General features: G+C 37.6%; 1 protein-coding gene across 1 annotated transcript in view; it reads right to left on the reverse strand.

Moving 5' to 3' along the window:
• Positions 1-12,361, reverse strand: part of EML6 (EMAP like 6) — a 263,656-nt gene that overhangs the window by 129,348 nt on the left and 121,947 nt on the right. The window contains 2 exon segments of the mRNA XM_044918715.1: positions 8,199-8,334; positions 9,900-10,085. Coding sequence (XP_044774650.1) covers positions 8,199-8,334; positions 9,900-10,085 — 322 coding nt within the window.

The following is a 12,361-nucleotide window of genomic DNA, read 5'->3' on the forward strand; positions in this document are numbered from 1 at the left end:
AAAAAAAATAGTAATACAATAACAGGAGCGGACTTTAACACCCCACTTACAATCAATGGATAGATCATCCAAGCAGAAAATCAACAAGGGAACAGTGGCTTTGAATGACACATTGGACCAGATGGATCTAACATATAATACTCAGAACATTCCAATCCTAAAACAGTAGAATACACATTCTTTTCAAGTGCACATGGAACATTCTCCAGAATAGATCACATATTAGGTCACAAACAAGTCTCAACAAATTCAAAAAGATCAAAGTCATACCATGCATCTTTTCTGACCACAACTCTATGAAACTAGAAATTAACCAAAAGAAAAAATCTAGAAAGAGCACAAATACATGGAGATTAAATAACATGCTACTAAAAAATGAATGGGTCAACTAAAAAATCAAAGAGGAAATTAAAACATACATGGAGATAAATGAAAATGAAAATACAACAATCCAAAATCTTTGGGATGCAGCAAAAGCTGTTCTAAGAGGGAAGTTTACAGCAATATAGGACTACCTCAAAAAGCAAGAAAAATCTCAAATAAACAACCTAATCTTACACCTAAAGGACCTAGAAAAAGAATAATAAACAAAACCCAAAACCAGTAGAAGGAAGGAAATAACGACTAAAGCAGAAATAAATGAAACAAACTAAAAAAATAATAGAATAAATCAATGAAACTAGGAGCTGGTTCCTTAAAAAGAGCAACAAAACTGATAAACTTTTAACCAGTCTCCCCTTCTCCCCCCCAAAAAGGAGAGGACTCAAACAAAATCATAAATGAAAGAACAGAAATAACAAATGACACCACAGAAGTATAAAAAACTGTAAGATTTTGAAAAATTATATGCCAAAATAATTAGACAAATTGGACAACCTAGAAGAAATGGATAAATTCCTAGAAACATATAACTTCCCTAAACTGAATCAGGAAGAAATAGAAAATTTGAACAGATCGATTATCAGTAAGTAAATTGAATCAGTAATCAAAAAACTCCTAACAAAGAAAAGTCCAGGACCAGAGGGCTTCACAGGTGAATTCTACCAAACATTTATATATTTATATACATATTTTTTAAAGATTTTATTTATTTATTTGACAGAGAGAGCGAGAGAGCACAAGGAGGAGGAGCAATAAAAGGAGAGGGAGAAGCAGGCTCTGCAGTGAGCAGGGAGCCCGATGTGGGACTCGATCCCAGCACCCTGGGACCATGACCTGAGCCAAAGGCAGACGCTTAACCATCTGAGCCACCCAGGCATTCTCTACCAAACATTTAAAGAAGAGCTAATACCTATTCTTCTCAAACTATTCCAAAAAATTGAAAAAAATTCATTCTATAAAGCCAGCATTTCGTTGATACAAAAACCAGATAAAGACACCACAAAAAACAAAACAAAACAAAACCCTAGAGGCCAATAGCCTTGATGAACATAGATGCAAAAATCCTCAACAAAATATTAGCAAATCAAATCCAACAATACTTTAAAAAAATCATCCACCATGATCAAGTGGGATTTATTCCTGGGATGCAAGAGTGGTTCAATACTTGCAAATCAATCAATGTGATACATCACATCAACAAGAGAAAGGATAAAAACCATATGATTATTTCAATAGATGCAAAAAAAAGCATTTGACAAAGTACAACATCCATTCATGGTAAAAACCCTCAACAAAGTAGGTCTAGAGGGAACATACCTCAACATAATAAAAGCCATCTATGAAAAACTTACAGCTAAGATCATACTCAGTGGTGAAAAAATGAGGGCTCTCCCCGTAAAGACTGGGAACAAGAATGTTCACCCTCACCACTTTTATTCAACATAGTACTGGAAGTCCTAGCAACAGCAACCAGACAACAAAAAGAAATCAAAGGCATCCAACTGGTAAGAAAGAAACAAAACTTTCACTAATTGCAGATGACATGATACTATAGAGAGAAAACCCTGAAGAGTCCACCAAAAAACTACTAGAGCTGATAAATGAATTCAGGAGGGTCACAGAATATAAAACCAATACACAGAAATCCACTGCATTTCTGTACACTATTAATGAAGCAGCAGAAAGTGAAACTAATAAAACAATCCTATTTACAAATGCACCAGAACTAATAAAATACCTACGAATATAGACTTAAGGTGAATTAACCGTACTCTGAAAACTATGAAACACTGATGAAAGAAATTGAAGACAATACAAATGTAAAGATATTTCATGCTCATGGATTGAAAGAATAGTTAAAATGTCCATACTACCCAAAGCAACCTATAGATTTAATGCAATTCCTATAAAAAATATTAACAACATTTTTCACAGAACTAGGACAAAAAATACTAAAATTTGTATGGAACCACAAAAGACCCTGAATAGCCAAAGCAACCTTGAAAAAGAACAAAATAGGAGGTATCACAATCCTAGATTTCAAGTTTCACTACAAAGCTGTAGTAATCAAAATAGTATGGTAATGGCACAAAAATGGACACATAGATCAAAGGACAGAATAGAGAACCCAGAAATAAACCCATGATTATATGATCAATTAATCTTTGACAAAGGAGGCAAGAATATGCAATGGGAAAAAGTCTCTTCAATAAATGCTGCTGGGAAAACTGGACAGGTACATGCAAAAGAATGAAATTGGACAACTTTCTTACATCATACGAAAAAATAAACTCAAAATGGATTAAGGAGCTAAATGTGAGACCTGAAACTCTAAAAATCCTAGAAGAGAGCATAGGTAGTAATTTCTGACATTGGCCATAGTAACATTTTTCTAGGTAAGTCTTTTACGGGAAGGGAAACAAAACCAAAAATCAACTATTGGGACTTCATCAAAATAAAGAGCTTCTTCTGCACAGCAAAGGAAACAACCAACAAAACTAAAAGACAAGCTACTGAATGGGAGAAGATATTTGTAAATGATATATCTGATAAAGGGTTAGTCTCCAAAATAAATAAAAAACTTACATAACTCAACACCAAAAACCCAGATAATCTAATTAAAAAATAGGCAGAAGACATGAATAGACATTTCTCCAAAGACATACAGATGGCCAACAGACACATGAAAAGATGCTCAACATCACTCATCATCAGGGAAATGCAAATCAAAACCACAATGAGATATCACCTCACACCTGTCAGAATGGCTAAAAACATTGGGGAGGATGTGGAGAAAAAGGAACCTTGTGTGCTGTTGGTGAGAATGCAAACTGAGGCAGTCACTGTGGAAACAGTATGGAGGTTCCTCAAACAATTAAAAATAGAACTACCATATGTTCCAGTAATCCCACTACTGGGTATTTACCCAAAGAAAACAAAAACACTAATTCAAAAAGATATATGGACCTCTGTGTTTATTGCATTATTTACAATAGTTAAATTATGGAAGCAGGCCTAGTATCCAATGATAGATGAATGGATAAACAAGTGGTATACATATAATATGGAATATTATTCAGCCATAAAAAGGAATGAAGTCTTGCCATTTGCAACATGAATGGATCTAGAGAATATAATGCTAAGTGAAATGAGTCAGTCAGAGAAAGACAAATACAACATGATTTCACAAACGTGTGGAATTTAAGAAACAAAACAAAGAAAAAAATAATACAAACCAAAAAACAGACTTAACTATAGAGAACGGATGGTTACCAGAGGGGAGGTGGGTGGGGGCATGGGTGAAATATGGGAAGGAGATTAAGAATACACTTATCACTACGAGCACTGAGGAATGTACAGAATTGCTGAATCACTATATTGTACAATGTAACATTGTATGTTAACTATAATGGAATTAAAATTTTAAAAATGGTTAAAATGTTTATCACACCTAAAAAAAAAAGTTGTTCTCAAAAAAAAAATATTTTGGCATTCCTGGTGTTTTGGCTTTCAGAACTGTAGATAAGGGATCCTGGACAAATTAACTTGTTGGTTTATATCATCATGTGTTCTTGGCAAGAGTTTGTTTGCAGACTCACCAATCAGCAAAAATCCATTTAAACTCACAAAAATGTAAAAGTCATTGGTGTAAATGAAATTCTACTATTCCTTTGATTGAGGAATGATCCTCCTGGCGTCTGAAGGCCATTTTGTTTGACTAAGACTTGGGCATAGGCCAGAAAGCCCCAACCATCAGCTCTGACCCTGCAGATTCAAGCTGATGTGAGCATGACCCATCCCCAAAGCTGGCTCACCCTCAATCCACAGTGGGCTTCATTGTTTTCACTGGAAGCCAAAGGTCTAAATTAGCTCAAGTTCAACTAGAAAGATGTAAAAGAACTGATTAATCCTGTCTCTCTCTAATAAATTGCTTTTTTTCCCTGAGCTTAGTGTTTTTCTTAATGTAAACTGTTCCATCTCTCTTGATGTTTAGTAATTAATAGTTATTAGAAGATGCAAATACATGCAAATCTTAAGAGTGTTTACATACAACAACTTGGAAATTGCCATTTGGAAGTCTACAGGAGGGGCACTAGCCATCTTCATAGGTAGCAGACTAAGTACGTATGCTTTATAAATGGCCTAAAAGCTAGTGAATAACAATTTCTGAATTTTAACTTTTATGTTTAAGAAACACAGAATATCAGTACTATGTCATGGAAATTGGGACATGGCCACGATTAATTCTCTTGCTAAATTTGTTTAGAAAGCTGTTTGGCTGTTTGAGTAAAATGGGAAATCACTGTATTTCCATGGAAATGAATTCAAGAGTCATTGTTACTCAAAAAGTGAAAATGTGGAAGGAGGCTCATTTACATCAAGAAATTCTTACAAGAATGAAGCCATCCGTACATATCATTTCATGTGCAGATCAAGAGCAAAAACGTAATAACATTGCTTTGCTTGAATGTGCTCCTTTCAAGTGTATTTTGTTTCCATTTTTGAGGCCAAGGGCCTGAAGGTAGAGGAGAAAGCCAAGGGTTCTTTCAGGGGGGATCAGGGGGGACAAAGTACACCTAAATGTCCTCTGCCCACTCTGCCTTCTTCCTCCTGTTTCATCCTTTCCCCACGCCCTTTCTGTCCCTGTTCCTTCACTCTTTCCCCTACCTTCTAAGCAAATGCTCAGAGGACCAACAGTAAGGTACTGACTAGTGAAGGGGAAGCTGGATCAGAAAACTGTTTACATCCCAATTACTTTTAATCCTCTCCTCATCCCCTACATATCTTTTTTTTTTTTTTTAAAGATTTTATTTATTTATTTGACAGAGAGAGAGATAGCGAGAGCAGGAACACAAGCAGGGGGAGTGGGAGAGGCAGAAGCTGGCTTCCCGCCGAGCAGGGAGCCCAATGTGGGGCTCGATCCCAGGACCCTGGGATCATGACCTGAGCTGAAGGCAGACGCTTAACGACTAAGCCACCCAGGCGCCCTCATCCCCTACATATCTTAATCCCTGGGTCTCCTACCTCACGCTGGCCTCTCTCCTACCTCCGTGGATCCAAGAGGGCGCCCCTGTCACAGGGGGCCTGGCAGCCCGCCTCTGCGAACACCAAAGACAAGGCTACTCTGAGAACCTCTTGTGGTTCTGAGCTCGGCAAAGGTGCTTCTGAACTCAACAGCCCCCTTGCCTGCCTCAGGGTGAGGATGCACCAAGGCTGGGCGGAGGGCAAAAGAGCCTCTTGGAGGTTTTCCCCGCATGGCCCTCCCTTCACAGACTGGAGAACTTCAGCTGGATCTGGGGTTAACAACACTTCAACCAGGCTTTTGTTCTTCTGACGCTATACATTCAGCCTGTTTTTCCACTGAGAGCTGGAATGAATGCCAACATCTCTTTGGAAGTTTGATGGTACATAGCAGACTTCTGTTACAGTGCTGTCAAAAGCGTGACAGGCAAAGGCACCACTGATGAGGGGGAGGGGAGGATACTACATGGAGAAAATTTTTTATTTCAATAGTATTTTAATGAGTAAAAAATCTATAAACAAAATAGTAAAGCCATGATTTCACAGATATTATTGCTTATAGTGAGGAAAAGTAAAAAAAAAAAGAGCTGTATTAAAATCAATTTAAAGTAAACGACTAAGAAAATAAGAATATTGGTAGTGAGCAGGCACTGTAAAAATCAAGAAGGTGGCAAGAATATGGCTGCCATTGGGGCAATGGCACAAATTCTCAAGGCTCCCTTGGTCTCAAACTGCAGCGTGGTCTTTAAGATCCTTTAAAAAGCATAGTCCATTACTCCCATGGAAATAGAGGCTCTTGTCTGACCGGACATTCACCTACAAGTGCATGCCAATCTCTCTCCTGATAAACTGTAAGCCCAGGCACTACAGGCCGCATCTGTGTGGTGCAGGCATGCTTCCTGTCCACCGTGCACCATCTGTTGTCTGCTTTGACCTTGGCAAGGGCGTGTGTGTGTGTGTGAATCTTTTGACACTGACACAAAATGCAGAGCGTCCCTGACCGTCTTCCTCTGACTCTGGGGGACAGGAGTTGGCCATGCAATCAATATAAACCCCCGGTCACCTGGAGGCTCCTTCTGCACTGGCTCCTGAACTCTCCTTTGAGAGCCCAAAGTTAGGAACTCGGTATCAAATAGAAAAGCAGAGCAGGGTAAATATGGTTTCTGCTCTGCTACCCAGTCTAAAATTTATACCTTAACTGTGTGATACAGTTTTTGGATGAGCTGGATAAAGTGACCGCCAGAAAGGAATCATCATTGTGGTTGATGCTCCCCAACAACCAGCCAGTTTATGGTCAATAATCCCACCCAGTAAGTTAACTCATCCAGTATCTAGTATATGTGCTCTCAGTTACCTTGAAATATACACCAAGAAGTTTCATGATTCAAGGTTAAACATTTTTGGCTGCTTTACTAAGATGTTTTACCTTGCTCTTCTGGATGCTTACTTGCTTATATATCTGCCTCAAGTATTTTTCTGGATAAAGTTACAAGGGCTCATCTCTGTGGCAAAGAACTTAAGGGCCTCGGCTGTCTCCTTGTCGATGCACTGAAGCAGACACTAAATTTTACAACTTGCAATGTTGACCCCTGTGCCTGGAATTCAGAAATGCATCCAAACCAAGATCCTGAGCTTCCATAAGAAAACAACAATCCAGTCTCCAGATTGGCTGACTTTTTGTATTTAATAGATATTTAAGGAAGCTGGACTCTGAGTATACATAGGAAGTACAATATCGAGCTCACTTCCCTGCTTAATTTTTAAGAAAGGTTTGGTTGACAACATTCTTTAAGGAGGATGGCCTGAAGAATAGGGTATTCTCTCAGTCTTCTGGAATCTACCTCAGGTCAGCAGAGAGCTCTAAGCACCGCCAGACAATTTGGCCTTTGGAAGAACCTTTGTGGCCACATTGCCATGAGCCTGCATCAAGGGGCTTCGTGAAAGAGAACCTGATGCAGGAAATGAACAGAGCCCCCCTCCATGTGCTTAGTGTATGAATACCACCTGTGACTTTATCTTTTCTGTTTACATCTCCACTTTAAACTCTCTCAAGCCCAAATTCTTTATCTGTGAAAATGAGATTATAAGCCTATCATGAGAATTTTAAAAGATGTATACAAACTGCTTTGTATTCCCTGGTACACATACACAGTATATTGTAATAATAGCTAATATTTATTGAGTGCTGACTGTCCCGTAACTTATTCTAAGCACTCTGTAAGTAGATTTAATCCTCCTACAACAACTCTATGAAGTTGTTACTAGTATTATCCCCATTTTTTAGATGAGGAAACAGAGGCCCATGGGTTTTTAAAAAATTGACTCAAATCTATCATGGGCAAAACTTGGATTTGAACCCAAGTCCCCAACTCTGATCCCACTACTATGGGCTACTACTTTAAAGCTATTTTTTTGGTCTTGTTTTTCCTGTCAATTATTTGCTTATTTAAGGAGGCTGGGAGCAGTCTCACTTAGGGTCACCAACTTGTCCAGAATTTCCCAGTTTTATAACTCAATGGTCCCTTTCCCAAGATACCACTCAGAGGTTTTCTCATTATGTTCTTGATCTTTGTAGCAGGACCATCGCTAGTACACACAGATATCTTTGTGCAAATAAGGAAGAAGGGGTATCCATTTATTTTTAACACATTTTTTTTATCTTCTTTCAATGTATTTATGTAAACTGCCTTAAATCCTTTCTAGAATAAGATGGGGTACAGGGAGACAAATATAAATACAGAACTTCACACTGTGTTTAACACTCTTAGAGTTACGGGTATTAATATATATATTACCTTTATATCCTTGTTCTGTCTCCCTGAGATCTATTTTGGTTATTGGTTTGAAATCAGTATCCCATAATCGAATACACCCATCTCGTCCACCAGTGGCAAAGCCTTCTTCACAAGCATACATGCTAAAGATTCCAGCCTGTTGAGTAATGCAGATAATACTCAGTACTGCAGTGATTCTAAATAGTCATTATAGTTGGATCGTCACGATAAAAAAAAAGCAAAAACAAAACAAAACAAATTTTAAATACCTTGTTCTCTATTGAAATCCTGACAATAGGCCAAGTAGCCATTTATAATATCCTTCATTTTGGCTAGCTCAAAAATTAATCATAATTACTACTAAAGCAAATTAGTTCAGATGTTCCTTTATCATTACTAAACTGATGACAATTTGAAAAAAAAATATTCACTAATTCCTTGGTTAAAGTACATATGAAAATCAAACTCCTTTATGTGACTACTGGTCCTTATAAAGAAAAGGTAACAATGGAGGTGTTTCATATAAATTGCCACTCAAAATAATCAAGCAAAGATATGCCAGCTAGGTACATAAACACTTTCACTGGTAAGCAGGTACCTGAAATGCATCTCAATGAGCTCAAGAAGGCACCACCTGAGCCTAACTGAAGACAAATTACGTTTGTGTTCGTTTGTTAGGGATTATACAAAGACGCTTTTTTTCACATGGGAAATAGTTTCATAACTTAAAGGTGCTTTTCCATAGGAAAATATTTTACCTGTTTATTGAAAAGTGCTGCAAGAATATACTGCTGACATAAGATCCAGTGTGAAAAGAAATTAGGTTACTATGGCAGCTGCTTTTATGCACGAGGACAACTACTGACCTCTGAATTGTTTTAAGAGCTGTTTCATAATTAGTGAAGCCAAGAAAATTGGTTCAACATACAAGACAATGAAAGGCCTAAAATTTCATAGCTCTTTTGCTAAGACGTGCTTCAACTTTTCTTTATAAAAATTTTTCACCCTACTTCCATTTAATACAATATAGGCTTCAGCTTTCACATCTCCCTATTCTTCCGGGCATTTCCACTTCATCATCTATAGATATGGCAATGTAACCATTATCATACGTGTCAAAAGAGAGCAGAATGGTCAGAAGTAAAGTTTGCCCATGTTCTTACAGAGCAGACCATCAAAAGAGAGCAGTTTATCAACGGTTTCTGTTTGCATTTTAAGAGCTTTCTGTTTGATTCAGACATGGAGGTGATGCTCACTCATTCAGAGTGAGGAAAAATCTACCCTTACTAACCAACATAAAAACAACACTTGTCTACACTCTTGCTATTCAATGCACAGGCCCCAGGCCAGCAGCAATGGCATCATCCCAGACTTACGGAGTCAGAATCTGCATTTTAACAAGATCCCCAGGAGATTCATAGATACCTTAAAGTTTGAGAAGTATTGATCTATAAGAGGAAAAGGATGATAAAATAGTTCTATTCTTCCAGATGTTGGTGAATAATACTACTAATCAACCAATCAATAATTGAGGTGAAGGCTAAATTATTAAGCTTTTGAAATATTTCTTTTAGGTGAACAAAAATAATTTGGGAAATCTTTCGTGAATGTGTTGAGTGTTCATCGGAGTCTGCTGATTCTAAAGCAACAGGAAAAAACACGTATCTGTGATATCAACTTATTTAATAAATAATCACCCAATTTCCACATGGACATACTCACACTGTGTGCTCCTTGAATGGTGCGGACTAAATTGAGCCCTTTCCAGACATAGATGTCTCCATTTAAAGCACCAGAATAGGTGATGTCTTCTTTGGCACATGCAAGGCAAAGGATGGTCTGAAGATCCCCTGTTTTGCCAAATATCCCTCTTTTTGCAGTCAGGGCATTTCCACAGAGTGTCCAAAACTGGAAAGTCATAAAATGAATAGATCCAAAAATAATGTATTCATTCTGATGCATCACATTACTGGTATTTGCTTCTATTTCAGTACATTTTTTAAGCTAAATCTTTTATTGTCCCCTGCCCTTTTTTAAATTAATTTTTAATTTAAATTCAATTAATTAACATCTAATGTATTATTTGTTTCAGGGGTACAGGTCTGTGATTCATCAGTCTTACACAAGACCCAGCACTCACCACAACACATACCCTCCCCAATGTCCATCACCCAGCCACCCTTCTCCCCACCCCCCTCCACTCCAGCAACCCTCAGTTTGTTTCCTATAGTTAAGAGTCTCTTATGGTTTGTCTCCCTCTCTGGTTTCGTCTCATTTCATTTTTTCCTCTCTTCCCCTATGATCCTCTGCCTTGTTTCTTAAATTCCACATATGAGTGAGATCATATGATAATTGTCTCTCTGATTGACTTATTTCGCTTAGCATAATACCCTCTAGTTCCATCCATGTCATTGCAAATGGCAAGATTTCATTTTTTTGATGGCTGCATAATATTCCATTGTGTACACACACACCCCACATCTTCTTTATCCATTCATCTGTCGATGGACATCTGGGCTCTTTCCATAGTTTGGCTATTGAGGACATTGTTGCTATAAACATTGGGGTGCAGGTGCCCCTTCGGATCACTACATTTGTATCTTTGGGGTAAATACCCAGTAGTCCATTTGCTGGGTCGTAGGGTAGCTCTATTTTCAACTTTTTGAGGACCCTCCATTTGGGTCACTTGCTATAGCTGAACTAGGCACACATAATTTAACTTGTTCTACTGCAACCAACAGAATTGCAAAACCTTTTAGCCAACTGCTAGCAACATAAGAAAAACTTTTAACGGCATTTTTTAAACTTTCAAAGTTCTAAAATTCCCAAACTTTACTAATTGCTTCATGGTCATTAAATACAAAAGGTCAATGTTCTCAGAGTTGGAATAAAGTGAACAAATCATCAGGTCTTTAATTTTTAGTCAAATTACAGAAGCAGTATAGGTTCATTGTAGAGAAGTTTAGAAATACAGAAAAGTATAAAGAGGAAAACGGAAATATCTACAACGTCCTGCTAACGTGTTGATGTACCTTCCAGACATTTTTTTTGGTGTATATATATATATATGTATATATATATATGTATTTGGAAATAATGTCTTTATAATTTAAAAATGTGATAAATCTTCACTGCAGAAATGTTACTCAAGAAGTTTTCTAAATATGAGTTATATTTTCAGATGGCCAAATAACTGATTAAGCTTTTCAGTTTTCATTGTATAATTTATCATGTGGAAGAATCATTAAGCATAAAGCTTGAGCTACTTTATAGAAAGCAATAGTGAGACTTCCATGGTTATCTAAGAAATTAAGTATTTTGCTTTGACATGGTTTCTTAAATGTATGAACTGGTATAACTTTCCTGCTATGCATTTAGCCCCTCAGTTTATAAGTGCTCTTTACATTTATTTAATCTTCATAATACCCCTGAGAACAGGCTAAAGCAGCTATTCCTATCATCCCCATTTGGAAGTGAGGGCAAAGGGGCCAACTTGGTTTGCTGAAGGTAAGGGTTAAATCGGTGTCTTACATGAGAAAATATTGAAATATTGATCTTTGCCTTGAGAACTTTAAATCTAATGAAGATACTTATAAAGCAAGAGACAATTTCAAGGAACCATATTCAGACTACATACAAGTGGCAAGAGAATTCAAAAACAGAGAACCGTGTTGAATTACTTGGAATGAGCAAGGCTAGGATTTGGATCAGTGGTGAGGAAGAAGTTACATCAGGGATCAGGAGAGCAGGATTAGGCAAATCCAAGTGACACACAAAAAAAAAGTGTGAGGAAAAATCAGTGACAAGCCAAATATTTTGTGCCTGTAGGCGAGGAAAAATGGTGGCCCTCTTAGAGTAGTTAAGTACTGAGGGAAGCAGTTCTGGAATGGTTGTAACCACCCGGGAGGTCTGGGATTCTGGTGGCTATGGAGGAGGGGGCCCTTAGGAAGGATGAGAGGCAGGTGTGCAATCATGTGAGACAATACAGGATTCTTCCCTCATTAGAAGGCAAGTATCACTCTGGTGATTGGTTTCTTTGGGCACGTACTACTTTTAAGAAAAGTACACATGAAAAGAACAAGATCTGGGGAAAACATGGTTAGATCTAAGCTTTGGGAAAACATTTAAGTATTAACTTGGAACCTGAACAAAATACTAGATGTAAACACTTACTGGTAGTACAA

This window comes from Neomonachus schauinslandi, chromosome 10 (assembly GCF_002201575.2).
Source record: "Neomonachus schauinslandi chromosome 10, ASM220157v2, whole genome shotgun sequence".
Taxonomy (NCBI): Eukaryota; Metazoa; Chordata; class Mammalia; order Carnivora; family Phocidae; genus Neomonachus; species Neomonachus schauinslandi.